Raw genomic sequence first — 19,258 nt, 5'->3', positions numbered from 1 at the left:
CCCTCAACAGTAACCTGCCTCCATCATTCAGCAACAGCAGAGAGCTCGGACATGTGGCACAAGGTCAGCGCCTCTAACCGCCAGTGCATGGTCTCAGATCACAAACCTACCATCAGCAGCGTCAACCCTGCATCGACACCACTCCTCTGGGTTCAGTCGGGGGCACCGTCGGAAAGCCAGCCACAAATCAGTGAACGACAGGATAGCGGGATGCGGTGGTGTGTGTGTTTTCAAACTGGAATCTTTATTCATACACAGACAGCTCCAACAATTCTCCGGGAGGCAGGGGGAGACGGCACAGCAGCCGAGTACCAGCTACAGACAATGCAACACAAGACAGGGGTGTCCCTTCAGCCCGCACCGCCACAGTACAGCAATTCACCAGTCACAACTCTCGGGCCACATTCTCTCACACACACACTCTGGATAGCACAGTCTGCACATACACTACCTCACCGAGCAGGATCTTAAAGCTAAAGGGTCGCTGCACCATGGGGGGGGGGGGGGGGGGGGGAGGGGGAGACGGCCAAGGCAGGAGGGCCCTGTCGTCAGGGTATTAACCGTGGAGACTACTCACACACACACTTGGGGCAACAGGGCACAGCAGATGGATGTGGCTGACCATCAGTTCAGTCTCTTAGCAACGGCCCACGCAGACGAAGGAGGACACGGTGGTTAGAAGCAGGGAAGGACTGAAATTTTAAAAAGGGGAGAGTGGGGGGGGGGGGGGGGGGGGGGGAGAAAAGAGAGAGACAGACACACACACAGACAGACACAGACACAGGAAGAGGGACAGAGGAAAAAGGGGGAACCTGGCACATCTGGGTGTAGTCCGAAAAAAACTGGAATTCTGGCCATGGTTCGAAAAACACTCGAGACACAAGCCTGTGCACAGCGCCGATCGCCAACCACCACCATCCGCGCCGAATGGTAGTCACACTGAAACTCGTCGGCGAGTCAGTCAGTTTGAGGCAGCTTTCTCGCCAGCTGGGGAAATTACACAGATCCCTCGGGGGGGAACATCGTCACATTCAGAATTCACTCTGTACACTCTCGCACACAAGTTTGCACATTTTGCGGGCGCCTTCCTGATGCGCCTCACGGCGCCATCTTTGATTTGATACGCTCACAGTTTTAAGACTTGCGCAAGGCAGCTCCACACTTCAGCGAGCAAACTGGAGAGAAAAATACATCCCGCAGCTAGGCCACCCCGACGGACAAGCATCTCGCTGCTGCTGCTCTCCCCGGAATCGATCCGGACTCAGGGGGGGGGCAAGAGACCACCCCGCCTGCCACCCCTCACCACCGGGGATACATTCAGCCATCCAAAGAAGCTCAAGTCAATGCATTCCTTTTCTCCACCACTCAATTCTAAATCTAAAAGCTCCCAAAACCACAGGTTTGGCAATTTTAAAAACACCCACCAGGGAAAGAGGCCCCTGCCCCTCATTCAACCCACTCGCACCCCTTCATAGTTGCATTGGGATATATATATATATATTTTATTTTAATTTTTTTTTAAAAAAGGACATTAGGAGTGGCGTGCACAGGGGTGCGAGAGGAGGTGCCTTCCCTCTGGCGCCATGTCCCACATCTTTGAGGATCACAGTGGGCAGCTGTGTTTGGATGGCTGGATTCGCTCAGGCTGCTGCAGGTGTCAGTGAATGTGCGAGAGAGATCACGTCAGCAAATGGGCCAGAGAGCACATGTCAGTGAATGAGTGCCCCAGTGAATGTGCGAGAGCGCGTGTCTGAATGTGCGAGAGCGCGCCCCAGTGAACGTGCGAGCCAGAGCGAGCGAGAGAAAAGAGCCAGTGAATGGATGTGCACGCGCGTGTGCCAGTGAATGGATGTGCGCACGAGTCAGTGAATGTGCATGCCAGAGAGAGGGAGTGTGTGTGTGCGCCAGTGAATGGATGTGCAGGCGCGAGAGAGACAGGTTGGGTGTTACATGACATGCTGTAAAAGTGCATCTTGTGACGGGCTTGGAGCGGCGATATTTAGTTCTGCTGCTGGAATACACAGAACTCAATTCCTCGCGCTGGGGCAACTGCTTGACCCTGCCGGGGCACGTTCACGATCCGGGGGGGGGGGGGGGGGGTGCATTACACCTGCTGGAAGGGGGATTCCGGGGTCCGTCTGCACCAAAGTGTGGAGCTGAAAACATGTCGCGCGTTTTATACATTAAAGCGTTCGATGAGTATGAAATCAAAGAGCGGGAGTTCAATCGGGCGAGGAGGATCCTGACCCCTTTGGTTACCAGCCCACCAACGCCAGGGAGGGAGGGGAGGGGGCAGGGAGGAGGGGTCACTCCTGTCTCCGTTTGGACGGCGGGATCAGGTGATCGGGCAGTTCGTTGGGCAGCTCGTGACCCTCCAGCTTGACTTTGATCAGGTGGTTGGCCAGGGCAAACTCCTCGTCGTCCAGCATGCCGTCCTTGTCCACGTCCGCCAGCTTCCAGATTTTGCCCAGCACCGTGTTGGGCAGCTTGGACTTCACCATCTCCTTCTTGGCGCTGGCCCCGGTGACCTTGCCGTTCACCGGCGACAGGGTGTAGAAGATCTCATCGTACATGGGCTTGTCCTTGGCCACCACCCACTCGATCTCGTCGATGCCCTCGCCGGCCCCCTCGCCGTAGCCGGCGCCGAAGGGCCCGTTCATGGTGCCCTCGAAGGCGCCGCCGTGGACAATCTGCTTGGGCATCAGGGCCTCCTCCTGCCTCACCATGGTCATCAGCCGGGCAATGTCGTTGGCCAACATGTCGTCCACCATGTCCAGCAGTTTGGGCTTCAGGCTCTGGAACTTGTTGAAATCCATCGTCTGCAAGTGATCCTAAGAAAAAGGGATGTGAACAACACTCGGATGTGACTCAAGAACCCAAGAAGTAGGAGCAGGAGTCGGCCATTCGGCCCCTTGAACCTGCTCAGCCATTCAATAAGATCATGGCTGATCAACCTCAACTCCACTTTCCCACCCGATCCCCATATCCCTCGATTCCCCTAGAGTCCAAAAATCTATCGATCTCAGCCTTAAAATATACTCAACGACTGAGCCTCCACAGCCCTCTGGGGCAGAGAATTCCAAAGATTCACCACCCTCCGAGTGAAGAAATTCCTCCTCATCTCAGTCCTAAATGGCCGACCCCTTATCCTGAGACTGTGCCCCCTGGTTCTAGACTCCCCAGCCAGGGGGAAGCAACCTCAGCATCTACCCTGTCAATCCCCCTCAGAATCTTGTGTTTTAAATTCCGCTCCTCACGCACAGCACTCAACATCACACCTCTTGGCAAGTGAAGCACTGCTGAGGCTCTCGATTGCAGCCACTGGTAGTGGGGGTGGGGGGGAATGGAAGGAGTGAGCAAGTGAGCAGAAGGGGGGAAAGCAAAGGGAGGCTTCACACACACACACACTTGCTTGTTGGAAGGGCAAGAGCTGGAATTTAGAAGGTTATGGGGTGATTTGATTGAAGTTTAAGGTATTAAGGGGGAAACAGCTAGATCAAGAGAAACTATTTCCGCTGGTTGGGGATTCTAGGACTTGGGGGCAGAGTCTAAAAATTAGAGCCAGACTTTTACAGGAGTGAAATTAGGAAACACTTCTACACAAAGGGTGGTAAAAGTTTGAAACTCTTCTGCAGAACAGCAATTGATGCTAGATCAATTGTTAATTTAAAATCTGAGATTGATAGATTTTTGTTAACCAAAGGTGGGTAGATGGAGTTAGGTCACAGATCTGCCATGATCTCACTGAATGGAGCAACAGGCTCGAGGGGCTGAATGGTCTCCTCCTGTTCCTATAAAGCAACAAGCCACGCGCAGTCCTGCAGAGTGTAGAATAAGCTGTGGGTATTGCTGATACATGTAGGAATAACCAGTCCAGCAGTGGCCCAATGCAACCCTGTCCAGCAGCACAGTCCCAGTGCACCAAGCACAGCCCCAGCAGCACAGCCCCAGCAGCACAGTCCCAGTGCACCAAGCACAGCCCCAGCAGCAGCCCCAGTACACCAAGCACAGCCCCAGCAGCAGTCCCAGTGCACCAACAGCCCCAGTACACCAAGCACAGCCCCAGCAGCACAGTCCCAGTGCACCAAGCACAGCCCCAGCAGCAGTCCCAGTACACCAAGCACAGCCCCAGCAGCACAGTCCCAGTGCACCAACAGCCCCAGTACACCAAGCACAGCCCCAGCAGCACAGTCCCAGTGCACCAACAGCCCCAGTACACCAAGCACAGCCCCAGCAGCACAGTCCCAGTGCACCAACAGCCCCAGTACACCAAGCACAGCCCCAGCAGCACAGCCCCAGCAGCACAGTCCCAGTGCACCAAGCACAGCCCCAGCAGCACCCCAGTGCTGCTGACAACCACTGCACTTACATGCAGAATGGCCACTTGGGGGTTGGGGTGCGGGGGTGTGGGCACAGTCCATGCAACATGCATCCCATTGAGGGTGGAGAGGTGTGGGGTTTTGGGGGGGGGGGGGGGGGGGTGGTGTGGGGGAAGGAACAGGTTAATCGAACTACAGCATGCAGCAGTCCGCCACAAAGAGCAGCAGCAGCTCCCACGCGTCAGCTTAACGAGAATTAAAAATAGCATTTTATTTCTGGAAGGAAGGCGCTTCAGAGTTCGCCTCAATGCTACAAAAACCACGAGAGCTGCTGCAAAGTACTGCAGCAATGCTCAAGAAAAACCCCAAAGCAGATCGGAATCATAGAATGACGCAGTACAGGAGGAGGCCATTCGGCCCATCGTGCCTGTGCCGGCTCTTTGAAAGAGCTCTCCAATTAGTCCCACTCCCCCCTGCTCTTTCCCTATAGCTCTGCAAATCGTTCCGTTTCAAGTATTTATTCAAATCCCTTTTGAAAGTTACTATTGAATCTGCTCCCACCGTCCTTTCAGGCAGCGCGATCCAGATCGTTATTCGCTGCGTAAAATAAAAAATTATCCCCCCCCCCCACCGGCTTTTTTGCCAATTACTTTAAATCTGTCCTCTGGTTAACGACCCTCCTGCCACAAACGCAGTTTCTCCCCATCTACTTGCATCAAAACCCCTTCATCATTTGGAACCTCTCTTCAATTGCCCATTAACTCTCTCGGCTCCACGGCAACCCCAGCTTTTCCAGTCTCTTCACAGAGACCCATTTTTTCTTTTTTTAAATTTCCACCCCAAAAGTTGAAAGCATGATTTAAAAAAAAATTCTATTAAATTCAATGACATCCTCTGGAAAGGGAGAGCAGTGTCCCACAGCACCAGGAAGGGGGCCATTTTGATCTGCCAAGAATCACAGAGGAAGCTGGAACTGCTCTGTGGTGGAGAAATGATGTGGCTGCAATTGTTTGGCAGTGTTCCAGACCTTGCTGGTTTGTGCAGCTGGACCAGGTCACTGGGAGTCACAACCCAAACCCACCGGGAAAGGGGGGGGGGGGGGGGGGGAGGAAGAGGAGAGGGGGGGGAGGGAGGAAGAGGAGAGGGAGGGAGGGAGGGAGGGAGGGAGGGAGGGAGGGAAAGGAGGAGAGGAAGAGGAGAGATGGGGGGGGGGGGGGGGGGGGAGGGAAGAGGAGGGGGGGGGGGGGGGGGGAAGAGGAGGGGAAGAAGGGGGGGGGAAAAAGAGGAGGAGGAAGAGCCCAGTCAGCTCTCAAACCTACTCTTCAATCAGATCATGGCTGACTTGCATCACCACTCCATATCCCCTCCCCCCCCCACCCAAGCAAAAAAAGGAACAGGAGGAGGCCATTCAGCCCCTCTAGCCTGTTCCGCCATTCGATGAGATCATGGCTGATCTGCGACCTAACTCCATCCACCTGCCTTTGCCCCATATCCCTTAATAACTTTGGTTAACAAAAAGCTATCAATCTCAGATTTAAAATTAACAATTGATCAAGCATTAATTGCTGTTTGCGGAAGAGAGTTCCAAACTTCTACCACCCTTTGTGTGTAGAAGTGTTTCCTAACTTCACTCCTGAAAGGTCTGGCTCTAATTTTTAGACTCTGCCCCCCCTAGTCCTAGACTCCCCAACCAGCGGAAATAGTTTCTCTCTCTCCTCCCTAGCAGTTCCCCTTAATATCTTAAACTTCGATCAGATCACCGCTTAACCTTCTAAATTCCATGGAATACAACCCTAATTTGTGTAATCTCTCCTCGTAACTTAACCCTTGAAGTCCGGGTATCATTCTGGTAAACCTACGCTGCACTCCCTCCAAGGCCAATATATCCTTCCCAAGGTGTGGGGCCCAGAACTGCTCCCAGTGCTCCAGGTGTGGTCTAACCAGGGCTTTGTACAGCTGCAGCATGACTTCTACCCCCTTGGATTCTAGTCCTCCAGATATAAAGGCCGGCATTCCATTAGCCTTTGATTATTTTCTGTACCTGTTCATGACATTTTAATGATCTATGTACCTGGACCACCCCCCCAAAGTCTCTTTGGACCTCCACTGTTTTTAGCCTTTCACCATTTAGAAAGTACCCTAAAGTGGATGACCTCACACTTGCCACAATTTTGCCCATTCATTTAATCTATTAATATCTCTAATTTTATGCTTCCATCTACACTGCCTACAATGCTGCCCATCTTTGCGTCATCTGCAAATTTGGATATATGACTTTCTATGCCATCATCCAAGTTGTTTAGTGAATAGTTGAGGCCCCAACACAGATCCCTGTGGGACACGAGTCACACCCTGACAATGAGTGCCTACCCATTATCCCTACTGTCTCCTGCCGCTCAGCCAATTTCCTAACCAGGGCAATAATTTGCCCTCGATTCCATGGGCTTCTACCTTAGATAAGTCTCGAGAGGGACTATCAAATGCCTTCTGGAAGTCCATATAAATAACATCCATGGACATTTCCCCTGTCCACTACTTTAGTCACCTCTTCAAAAAATTCAATCAGGCTCGTCAGGCGTGACTGACCTTTCACAAATCCATGCTGGCTGTCTGATCAACTGAATTTGTACGGGCTTCAGTCACCCTATCCTTAATTAGGGATTAAGCAATCTAGCAATTCCCCGACAAGATGTTAGGCTAACTGGTCTATAATTCCCTGGTTTCCCCCCCCCCCCCCGGCATTCTTAAAAAGCAGAGTGACATGCGCAAGTTTCCAATCTAAAAAGGGCCAGTTCCTGAGTCGACCTTTGGTTACCAGAAATCTATCAATCTCAGATTTTAAATTAATTAATCTAGCATCAGTTGCCATTTGCAAACAGAGTTCCAAACTTCTACCATCCTTTGCTTGTAGAAGTTTCCAAACTTCACTCCTGATTTTTACACTATGTCCCCTAGTCCTAAGAATCCACATCCCTCAGTTCCCCTTAATATCTTAAACTTTGATCAAATCACCCCTTGACTTCTAAGTTCCAGGAAAACCACCCTAGTTTGTGTAATCTCGCCTCGTAATTTAACCCTTGGAGCCCAACAATCTCAGTCTTGAAGCTTCAACTGACCCCCAGCATCCACAGCCTTTAGTGGGTGGGGGGGGGGGGAAAGAAAGAGAAAGAGGGGGATAGTTCCACTAGCCTTGTGTGGAGGGGGGAAAAAGTGCTTCCTAATTTCGCGGTTAAATGGCCAAGCTCTAATTTTAAGATAGCATCACAGGTGGGAACACAGGAAATAGGAGCAGGATTAGGCCACTCGGCCCTTCCAGCCTGCGCCAATCAAGAAGTTCTTCCACCTCAACTCAAGCTGCCAGCCCCATCTCCGTATCCATTGACATCCAAAAATCTATCATAGAAACATAGAAGATAGGAGTAGGCCATTCGGCCCCTCGAGCTCGCTCCGCCATTCAATGAGATCATGGCTGATCATCCAAATTCAGTACCCTGTCCCTGCCTTCTCCCCATATCCCTTGATCCCTTTAGCCTTAAGAAATATATCCAACTCCTTCTTGAATATATTTAATGAATTGGCCTCAACTGCCTTGTGTGGTAGAGAATTCCACAGGTTCACCACTCTCTGGGTGAAGAAATTCCTCCTCATCTCTGTCCTAAATGGCTTACCCCTTATCATTAGACTGTGACCCCTGGTTCTGGACTCCCCGACCATCGGGAACATCCTTCCTGCATCTAGTTTGTCTAGTCCTGTTAGAATTTGATAAGTTTCAATGAGATCCCCTCTCATTCTTCTAAACTCCAGCGAATATAAGCCCAATCAATCCAATCTCTCCTCATACGTCATTCCTGCCATCCCAGGTATCAGTCAATCTCAGCCTTGAATATACTCAATGACTGAGCCTCCACAGCCCTCTGGGGTAGAAAATTCCAAAGATTCACCACCGTGTGCGTGAAGAAATTCCTCCTCATCTCAGTCCTGAATGGCCTACCCTTTATCCTGAGGCTGTGGCCCCTAGTTCGAGACTCTCCAGCCCAGGGGGAAACAACCTCCCAGCATCGATCCCGTCAATCCCCGTTTGAATTTTATATATTTGAGATCACCTCATTCTTCTAAACTCTAGAACTTGCGTTTTAAATATACCCAATGACTGAGCCTCCACAGCCCTCTGGGGTAGAAAATTCCAAAGATTCACCACCCTCTGAAGAAATTCCTCCTCATCAGTCCTGAATGGCCTACCCTTTATCCCAAGGCTGTGGCCCCTGGTTCTAGACTCCCCAGCCGAGGGAAACATTCTCCCAGCATGCACCCTATCAAGCCCTGTAATAATTTTGTATGCTTCAGTGAGATCCCCTCTAATTCTTCTGAATTCAAGGGAATACAGGCCTAGTTTACTCAATCTCTTCTCGTACGACAGTCCCGCCATCCCAGGAATCAATCTCGTGAACCTTCATTGCACTCCCTTTGTGGCAAGTATAGATCAGACATTGGGTATATTCAAAACAGAAGTCAATAGATTTCTGACTAGTAAGAGCATCAAGGGATATGGCGATAGGGCCGGTGAATGGAGTTGAGGCAGAAGATCAGCCATGATCTCATTGAATGGCGGAGCAGGCTCGAAGGGCCGAATGACCTGCTCTTATGTTATGAATGTGGGCCGAGTCTACTCAATCTCATAGGACAATTCCCCACCTCCCCATCCTAGGAGTCAGTCCAGTGAATACAGGTGAAACATATACTTCCAAGTGGCAGTGCCTTCAGGGAAGGAAGCGGAGGGGGGGGGGGGGGGGGGGGGGGCGGCGGGGGGGAAACCTCCGCGCCAACCCTCCGCACGGCCCACGACATACCTGCATCTTTTTCAGGCTGGGAAAGTCTCCAGGCGAGATCTGGTACTCCCGCTCGAGTTTCTGGTAAATGTCTCCCAGGCTGTTGATGAGTTCCTTCTTTTTATTCTCCTTGCCGAAGACAGTCGGCATCTCCTTCTTCAGAGAAGAGATGATGTACGCGTGTACCTGGGGAACAAGATACACAGGTGACAGGCGGCTGAGGGGTAACCGTGCGGCCTGTCAAACAAGCTCGATCCACGGGGACCGGGTGCTCCATGGGCTAGACAACCTTTCATCAAATATCAAGGACAAAAGCAGCTAAACACCAATGGGGGTGAAAGCCAGGCTGACTGCAGACAGAGAGACAGCCCGAAACCATTTGCTAGCACAAATATCATTCAGGAGTAAACTGGTCATCAGGCAAGAGGGGGTGGTTGGAAGAGTTAAGGCTGGTAGAATGAGGGGTGCACTTCAGAGGCTGGGCAGCAGAGGGAGCTTTACTCTATCTAACCTGCCCTGGGAGTGTTTGATGGGACAGTGTAGAGGGAGCTTTACTCTGTATCTAACCCGTGCTGTACCTGCCCTGGGAGTGTTTGATGGGACAGTGGAGAGGGAGCTTTACTCTGTATCTAACCCGTGCTGTACCTGCCCTGGGAGTGTTTGATGGGACAGTGTGGAGAGTGCTTTACTATCTCACTACCCATTTTGTCTCAGCTCATCGGCTGCTGAAACCCTCATTCGTGCTTTAGTTTACTCTTGATTCAACTATTCCAGCGCACTCCTGGCTGGCCAGCCACCTTGCACCATCCGTAAACTTGAGTTCATCCAAAACTCGGTTGCCTGTGTCCTAACTCGCACCGAGTCCCGCTCGCCCACCTCCCCGTGCTCGCTGACCTACATTGGCCACCCCCCACCCAATCCTACACCCGCGCCGATCTCTGCACTTTTCCAATTCTGTCTTCTTGAGCATCCCTAATTCCCATCGCTCCACCATCGGCAGCCGTGCCTTCAGCTGCCTGGGCCCTAAGCTCTGGAATTCCCTCCCTAAGCCTCGATCTTCCTTCGAGGCGCTCCTGGAAACCTACCTCTGACCAAGCTTTTGGTCACTGCTCCTAATATGTCCTTGTGGCTCGGTGTTGCGTTGTGTCTGGTAACCTTGGGGAGGTTTCAATGCAGTAAAGGCGCTGTATAAATGTGTGTTATTCTTGTGGGACATCATGCTTGGGTTTTATAAACAGAGTTAGGAGGACGACTTTGGGAAAGAAAGTGCTGAGATAAAACCCCAGGCTAGGTACCAGTAGCGGTATGAGCCAGGACCAAGCAGGCTGCGCTGCTGCAGGTGAAGTATTCCGTTCACTCCAGGATTCACTGCACGAGCTGCAGAAATCTTCAGCTAAAGGAATTCAAAACCCACAGCAAAACAGTGCTTCGAACAGGTGGGTGGGAGGTCCTGGGAGTGAGGGAAGAGAAGGGGTGCCCTTGGCTCACTAACAGACAAGATAAAAAGACTGGCATTTCTGTAGCCACCAGACATCCCAAAGCGCTTTACAGCCAATGAAGTACTTGTTTTTTGAAGGGTGGTCACTGTTGTATGAAGGGTGGTCACTGTTGTAATGTAGGAAACGCATCAGCCAGTTTGCACACAGCAAGCTCCCACAAACAGCAATGTGATAATGACCAGATCATCTGTGTTATAAGAACAATAGGAGGAGTCAGCCATTCGGCCCCTCAAGCCTGCTCCCCCATTCAATAAGATCATGGCTGATCTTCTACCTCATCTCCACTTTCCCACCCGATCCCCATATCCCTTGATTCCCTTAATATTCAAAAATATACTCAACGACTGAGCCTCCACAGCCCTCTGGGGGGAGAGAATTCCAAAGATTCACCACCCTCTGAGTGAAGAAATTCCTCCTCATCTCAGTCCTAAATGGCCGACCCCTTATTCTGAGACTGTGACCCCTGGTTCTAGACTCTCCAGCCAGGGGGAAACATCCTCCCTGCATCTACCCTGTCAAGCCCTGTAAGAATGTTGTATGTTTGAATGAGATCACCTCTCATTCTTCTAAACTCTAGAGAATATCGGCCTAGTCTACTCAATCTCTCCTCATAGGACAATCCCCCCATCCCAGGAACCAGTCTGGTGAACCTTCGTTGCACTCCCTCTATGGCAAGTATATCCTTCCTTAGGTAAGGAGACCAAAACTGTGCACAATACTCCAGGTGTGGTCTCACCAGGGCCCTATATAATTGCAGTAAGACGTCTTTACTCTTATACTCAAATCCTCTTGTAATAAAGGCCAACATACCATTTGCTTTCCTAATCGCTTGCTGTACCTACATGTTAACTTTGTGATTTGTGTACAAGGACACCCAGGTCCCTCTGAACACCAACATTTCCCAACCTCTCACCATTTAAAAAATACTCTGCCTTTCTATTTTTCCTACTAGTGGATAACTTCACATTTCTCCACATTATATTCCATTTGCCAATGCTCTTGCCCACTCACTTAGCTTGTCTATATCCCCTTGAAGCCTCCTTGCATCCTCCTCACAACTTACATCCCCACCCAACTTTGTATCAGCAAACTAGCGCTCCCTCAGTACTGCACTAGGAGTGTCAGTTTAGATTTTTGCGCTCGAGTTTCTGGAGTGGGGACTCGACCCCACAACCTTCTGACTCCGAGGCGAGGGTGCTACCAACTGTGCCACTGCTAACAAGGCTACCGCCCCGGTTCAACCCTGGGCGGGTGGTGATGTGCAGGAGCTAGTCGAGCAGGGAAATCCAGCAGGACGTCACGCTGGACCGGCTGTACGGGATCGGGTTTCAGCTGCACAGCTTTTCCCATGGGTGATGCAGCAGTCAGCCACAGGAGAAACCAAGGGCAGGACTGGTTCCCACACTCGGGGCCAAGCCCACACCATATACAGCAGACTGAAGCGGTTAGGAATGCGCAGTCCGCCCCAACTTGGTCCCCAGCAGCAGCTCCACAAATCACAAGGCCACACGATGGATACAGGACAGGAACACATTTAAACTCAGGCACGCAGAAAGAACAGTCCCCAGTCTCGAGCGATTCCAGGGTTTTTCCCCCCCAATTCGAGTCGATCAGTAGGTCTTCAATTACCCTTTGCCCCACTCTGACCCCGTCCTACTGTCTGAGCACAGTTCAAGGGCTACTTTTCTAGCTCCGTCACTAACTATAGGGTGGAGCGAGCACCCTCCTGTCGATTCAGTACAGTGCGGTCAGTCATGTTCCTTGGCTGAATTATATTGTGCTCAGTACATTATAAATGGAACTCTTCCAGTCAGGACCTGGCCTAGTACAGAATGGATTCGATGTGGGTTACTCTGCCACACGCAGCGCTCCAGAAGAGCCACTTATTGAAACCAGAGTCAGCCGTGGCTCAGTGGGTAGCACTCACTCGCTCACTGGAGTTAGGTCGTGGGTTCAAGCCCCACTCGAGACTTCAGCATAAAAATCTAGGCCGACACTCCCAGTGCGGTGCCGAGGGAGCGCCGCCCTGTCGGAGGGGGGCGGTGCCGAGGGAGCGCCGCCCTGTCGGAGGGGGGCGGTGCCGAGGGAGCGCCGCCCTGTCGGAGGGGGGCGGTGCCGAGGGAGCGCTGCACTGCCGGAGGGGGGCGGCGCCGAGGGAGCGCCGCCCTGTCGGAGGGGGCGGTGCCGAGGGAGCGCCGCACTGGCGGAGGGGGGCGGTGCCGAGGGAGCGCCGCACTGGCGGAGGGGGGCGGCTTTCGAATGGGACATTAAACCGAAGCCCCGTCTGCTCTCAGGTGGACGTTAAAGATCCCCTGGCACGATTGGAAGAGCAGGGGCGTTCTCCCCGGTATCCTGGGGCCAATATTTATCCCACAACCAACATAAGTAAAAAATATTTTAAAAATTGATTATCTGGCCATTATCACATTGCTGTTTGTGGGATCTTGCTGTGTGCAAATTGGCTGCTGCGTTTCTTATATTACAACAGTGACTACTCTTCAAAAGCACTCCATTGGCTGTAAAACGTTTTGGGATGTCTGGAGGTCGTGAAAGGCGTTGCAGAAATGTCTGTCGTGCGAGAATAGGGTTGGGAGCGATGCTTGCGTGCTAAATATCTAGACTCGTGTGAATGAGCTCTCGGGTGAGGTACCAGAGAGTGAACCGAAAACACACTGCTCTGGACCAGAAGCCATGCGACTTTGGCCAGCTTCTGACCACAGGTGGAACACAGGCACAGGAACACTCGGCCCCTCGAGCCTGTTCCACCATTCGATGAGATCATGGCTGATCTGCGACCTCACTCCATCTCCCTGCCTTTGGCCCACGTCACTCTGGTCAACAAAAAGCCATCAATCTCAGATTTAAAAATTAATTGATCTAGCATCGCTTACGGAAGAGAGTTCCAAACTTCTACCGCCCCGTGTACGTGTAGAAGTGTTGCCTAAACACTCTCCTGCCTGAAATTCTAGCGTTGCAAGTTCCTGTAACTCACATTTCAGGAAATGTGTCGCAACATTTCTTGTAAGAGGTGGACAATTCGAGAAGTCACACTGCAACAACTAGTGATGCAAATCACATGCTGAGGGAAACGCAGGCAGAGGAAGAGGCCAATAGCAAAATACTGCAGATGCTGGAAAAACTCAGCAGGCCAGGCAACATCCGTGGAGAGAAACGTTGACTGTTTCGGGTCTAACCCTTCGTCAAGACTGGAAAAGCACAGGAAATGAAATAGATTGAAAGGCCAGGCTGGGAGAGAACAAGAGACATTAAGAGGTATTCAAAACGAGACGAGATGGTGATGGGACTAGTGGGGACAAAAGACGGCTCTAGATTAGGTGTGAAATGCACTGGCAGAATGGGAGACATTACATTTTCACTTATTTTTTTATCCACACCTTTGTTTTGGCCCTCCCCCCCTTTTTCTCTCTCCCACATGGCAGCTGTCTCCCATTCTGCCAGAACATTTCACGCCTAATCTAGAGCCGTCTTGTCTCCACTAGTCCTATCACCACCTCGTCTTGAATACCTCTTAATGACTCTTCACTTCTCTTTTGTTCTCTCCCGGCCCAGCCTTTCAATCTATTTCATTTCCTGTGCTTTTCCAGTCTTGACAAAGGGTTTCGACCCAAAATGTTGACTGTTTCTCTCTCCACAGATGTTGCCTGGCTTGCTGAGTTTTTCCAGCATTTTCTATTGTTATTTCAGAGGAAGAGGCTGCAACTTGTACTTTTTAAATTGAGATACGGCGCAGACAATACACAAGTGTGTGACTGTGCATCCCCCTGCTTCTGACCAACACAAGCTCATCTCAGTTTGGAGAAGGTTTGAGTCAGGCAACCAGACCAGACCGGCCCTCAGGCCGCCGCCTACCTTAGCCAGCCGCGCTCTCTTGATGAGGTCATTCAGTTTCCTCAGGGCGGCGTTCCTCGGCAGGCTCTGGATGTCTTTGAACAAGTCCTGCTCCTCTGCCTCAAAGAGCTTCCGGTTCTCGGCGATGAGGAGGGGCTGGGACCAGAAGGAGCCGATGTAAACCCGAATCACCTCGGGGGTGTTGATGATCTTGCCCAGCGACCACATGAGGGCCCCGTACACCCGCATCAGCTGCTGCGTGTGGATCTGGTCGGCCTTGTTCAGCACCACCCGAATCTTGTCCTCGTGGTTCTTCATGGCTTTGATGACCTCGGAGAACTCGTCGGAGATGTCCAGCTTGTGGGCGTCAAACAGCAGGATGATGCGATCGACCCGCTCCGCAAACCACTCCAGCACCGCGGCAAAGTCGTAACCTGAAAGAAATGCACGCTTGGGTTACCCTGAGCGCTCGGAGACTCCCGCTGTCCACAACGCTCACCGGGCTAATCCTCTTGCTGGGGACGCTGTTCAGCTGCTGGGAGCGGTTAAGGCTGAACTGGGTGGAAAAAAGAGGGTTGCGTTCCCAGCACCAACATCCCTCACTGTGGTGAAGAGTTTCCCACAGAAATACATAATGGCCCAGAAATTCAGTTCCCAATGCGCGAGTACGCACCCGTAGGCCCAACGAAAGTGCCGGTTTCGTGTATGCACGGGAAATCGGAACTTCCGTTCCCCTGAAAGGGGTTCAGAGGTCGAACGCGTGCGCAGGAGAGGCAGCGCGTGCGCATCGAACTTACGTTTCCCCCCCCCAGGTTTCTCCAGGAAGGCAAGTCTCCAGAAGTTAGGACATGTAAAAAGCAGTTGCAAGGCCTGCTTTTTAACAAGGTAAGTGGTGAATTAATTAAAACATTTTTTTTTCCCCACAGGTTTATTATTTTTAAATACTTTAAAGAAAAGCAAGTTTATTTTTAGCCCCGTTAGAAAATGTATTTTTTTTTAATGTAAATTGTTTAAAATAGTTTTCATGTAATTTATAGTTTATTTAAAAAATGTGATTTTAAAATTTTTTTTTTTTTTTTTTTTTTTTTTTTGAGATGTGATTTTTGGGGCTTATAGTATTTATAGGTTTGACAGATCTTCCTGTCAAACTTATGAAGCATTCCCTGCTACCATTGGCTCTCCATGGCCCACGTGATCCCAGGGGATGCTTCAAACAAACTGCGCCCCTGGGATACGCAAGCACTGCGCGCCGGCAGTTGGAGGCGGCCCAGGATCGGAATACCACGGGGGCCCACAGCTCAACGGCTGGCGCGCTAGGTAAGTGCAGGTCGGGGGCTTGCACCCGCGGGAAGCCCCCGACCCGAATTTCTGGGCCAAAGTGCCCATCGCGCCCTGGCACTGTGCCCTCTTGGCCAAAGGCTAACCCGAGTGTTGTTCCTGGTCCACTTCCTCTGTGCAGTTCCGTATTTTCTATATCCGTCAGCGATGTCTCGCTGCGAATCTAAAGATCTCCCTCTGACACCAGCAATCAAGCCTGGTTACTTCTCCCTGCAACAGCTCAATGGGTCGATTATACACCAATGACAAAGACTTGGGGGTACAGGGGACAATCTTGAAATTTGCCAGAGGACACAAAATTTGGAAGTGCAGTAAACACAGGAAGATAGTACAGGAAACTCGATTTACCAGCACCTAAATAACTGGAAATCTGTTAACCGGCAAAATTCAGGAGTAGGTTCAGGTAAGTTTTACTTCATATTAGTGGCCGTTCCTGGATCTGTGGCCGTGTAACCAGGGTTCCTGCACCTGTTGCTAAGCAACAGGGACACCTGGATCTTGTGGCCAGGGTTCCTGCACCTGTTGCTAAGCAACAGGGACGCCTGGATATGTTGCTGTGTGCAGGGCTCTCGTACTTTTTACTACACCGCTCTGTAATCCGGACTTTGATAAACCGGCACCACGCCGGTCCCGGATAAAAAAAGTTTCCTGTAATAGACTTCAAGAGGACTGGTGGAATGGGGCAGACACCTGGCAGATGAAATTCAATGCAGTGTGAGGTGATACATTTTGTTAGGAAGAGGAGAGACAATACAAGCTGAACGGTACAATTTTAAATGGGGCGCAAGAACAGAGACCTGGGGCTGCTTGTGCACAAATCTTTGAAGGTGGCAGGACAGGTTAACAAAGCATATGGGATCCTAGGTTTTATAAATATAGCGGCATAGAGTACAAGAGCCAGGAAGTTAGGCTCAACCTTTATAAAACACTGGTTCAACCCCAGCTGGAGTCTCATGTCCAATTCTGGGCACCGCACTTTAGGGAGGATGTGAAGGCTTTGGAGAGGGCGCAGAAGAGATTTACTAGCATAGTTCCAGGGATGAGGGATTAGAGTTACGTGGATAGTCTGGAGAAGTTCTCCTTAGAGCAGGTCAAGAGGAGATTTGATAGGTGTTCAAAATCATGAAGGGTTTAGACAGTCAATAAGGAGAAACTGTTTCCAATGGCTGAAGGGTCGATAACCAGAGGACACAGATTTAAGGTGATTGGCAAAAGAACCAGAGGTAACATGAGGAAATTTTTTTTTTTTTTTTTTTTTTATAAATAAACACAGCGAGTGGTGAGGATTTGGAACGCGCTGCCTGGTAGGGCGGTGGACACAGATTCAATAGTAGCCTGCAAAAGGGAATTGGATAAATACTGGAAGGAGAATAAATTGCAGGGATATGGGGAGAGCGGGACTAACTGGATTGCTCTTCGAAAGAGCCGGCATAGACTCAATGGGCCGAATGGCCTCCTCCTGTGCTGGACTAATCTATGATTAGGTGTCAGCTTGGCTCAGTTGGCATCACTCTTGCCTCGGAGGCAGGAAGTTGTGGGTTTAAGGCCCACACTTGAGCACATAATCCAGGCCCACACTCCCAGTGCAGGTACTGAGGGAGTGCTGTACTGTCTTTCAGAGGAGACGTTAAACAGAGGATCAGTCTGCTCTCGGTGGGGGGGGGGGGGGGATGTAAAGGATCCCACGGCTACTATTAGAAGAGCAGGGAGAGTTCTCCCCGGTGTCCTGGGGCTGACATTTATCCTTTAACCAACATCACTAAAAACAGATGATCTGGTTATTGTAACACTGCTGTTTGTGGGAGCTTGCTGTGCACAAATTGGCTGCTGTGTTTCCCACATTACAACAGTGACCACACTTCAAAAAAAAAGTACTTCGTTGGCCGTAAAGCGCTTGTGACACCCAGAGGTGGCGAAAGGCACTGTCGAAATGAGTTTCTCTTTCCACAAAGGCAAGTGCAATCATGATCTCTCGCCTCTCTCCCCTCCTCCTCAACCCTTCACACTGGATTACTGCACGGCCTTGCTCTTAAAAGACAAACCAGTTCAGGTATTTAACGATGTCAAATGGCCGCGTCCAGTTTAAAAGCCACCCTGTTTGATTGGAGTCGTCGCGCGCTGCAGCGACAGCTGTTCAGATGTTGTGGGAAACATGAACCGGGAGATTCACGCACTTCCAGCTTTCGGAGTCTGGTCCCCGGGATCACGTGGAGAAACAGCTGCAAGCTTCAGACACCACTCATCCCTGTAAATCCACACCCAAAGGCACGTTCACACTTTGAGATGCGATGTTCATCGTCGAATGGGTCCGGACCCCATTCAGCTGTAACCCCATCACGTGAACACTCTAGTTCGCAAGTCGCACGGGACGAGAAGTCCCGGCACAGGGAACTACTGCGGAGCTGTACCAGCTACAGGCCGTCTAGTTGCCAAATCCCACAGACATTCTATTCACAGGAGGGGTGAAAGGCTTGGTAAACCTTTACAAATCACTGGTTAGGCTCCAGCTGGGAGCATTGTGTCCAATTGTGGGCAACAAGGCCTTGGAGAGGGCGCAGAGGAGATTTACAACAATGGTACCAGGGGATGAGGGACTGCAGTGACATGGAGAGACTGGAGAAGCTGGGGTTGTCCCAAGAGCAGAGAAGGTTAAGGGGAGATTTAATGCGTCCGAGATCATGAAGCGTAGACAGGGAGAAACGGTTTCCACGCTGTGATCTGGAACGCGCTGACTGAAAGGGCAGTGGAAGCAGAATCAATAGTCACTTTCAAAAGGGAATTGGATAAATACTTGAAGGGGGAAAAAATTGAATGGCTACGGGGAAAGAGCAGGGGGGAGTGGGACTAATTGGAGAGCTCTGAAGAGCAGGCACAGGCACGACAGGCCGAAAGAGCACAGGACACGACCAATCATACTACGAATACCCCACTGTGGGATATAGCAGGCTCAGAGTCAAACAGCATGTAGAATTACAGAGTGTTTACAGCACAGAAACAGGCCATTCGGCCCAAGTGGTCCATGCTCCACAGGAGCCTCCTCCCACCCCTCTTCATCTCACCCAATCAGCATAACCTTTTCCCCCTCGTGTTTATCCAGCTTCCCCTTAAACACATCTATACTATTCGCCTCAACCACTCCCTGTGGGAGCGAGTTCCACATTCTCACCACTCTCTGGGTAAAGAAGTTTCTCCTGAATTCCCGATTGGATTTATTAGTGACGATCTCATATTGATGGCCCCTAGTTGTATTGGAGGTGAACATTCGCTCAACCTTCAAAACAAATCAACGGAAACTCAGTCACCCCATCACAGCACCCAACAGCCTCATCAATAGCTCGGGTTCTGGGATTAATCAATGCATTCATCGCTTCTTGGAAGTAGCCGTCAACCTGTGCCCATGATTAACGGTTTCTATTTCACTTTAGTG

At 50.9% G+C, this 19,258-nt stretch overlaps 1 protein-coding gene across 1 annotated transcript in view; it reads right to left on the bottom strand.

The window, feature by feature from the left end:
* Window positions 1-221: 221 nt before the first annotated feature.
* The window catches only part of LOC147092900 (EH domain-containing protein 1), a 56,300-nt gene continuing 37,263 nt past the window's right edge, over window positions 222-19,258 (bottom strand). The window contains exons 3-5 of the mRNA XM_085976196.1: window positions 14,515-14,927; window positions 9,167-9,331; window positions 222-2,831 (exon numbers count right to left, since the gene is read on the bottom strand). Coding sequence (XP_085832322.1) covers window positions 2,307-2,831; window positions 9,167-9,331; window positions 14,515-14,927 — 1,103 coding nt within the window. The 3' untranslated portion in view covers window positions 222-2,306. The remainder of the gene's footprint in view (window positions 2,832-9,166; window positions 9,332-14,514; window positions 14,928-19,258) is intronic.

Source organism: Somniosus microcephalus, unplaced genomic scaffold (assembly GCF_052327205.1).
Source record: "Somniosus microcephalus isolate GS21.2 unplaced genomic scaffold, FLI_Smic_1.0 unresolved_chr2, whole genome shotgun sequence".
In the NCBI taxonomy this organism is placed as follows: Eukaryota; Metazoa; Chordata; class Chondrichthyes; order Squaliformes; family Somniosidae; genus Somniosus; species Somniosus microcephalus.
The sequence above is the reverse complement of the archived record's forward strand: the minus strand, read 5'-3'. Positions and strand labels throughout refer to the sequence as shown.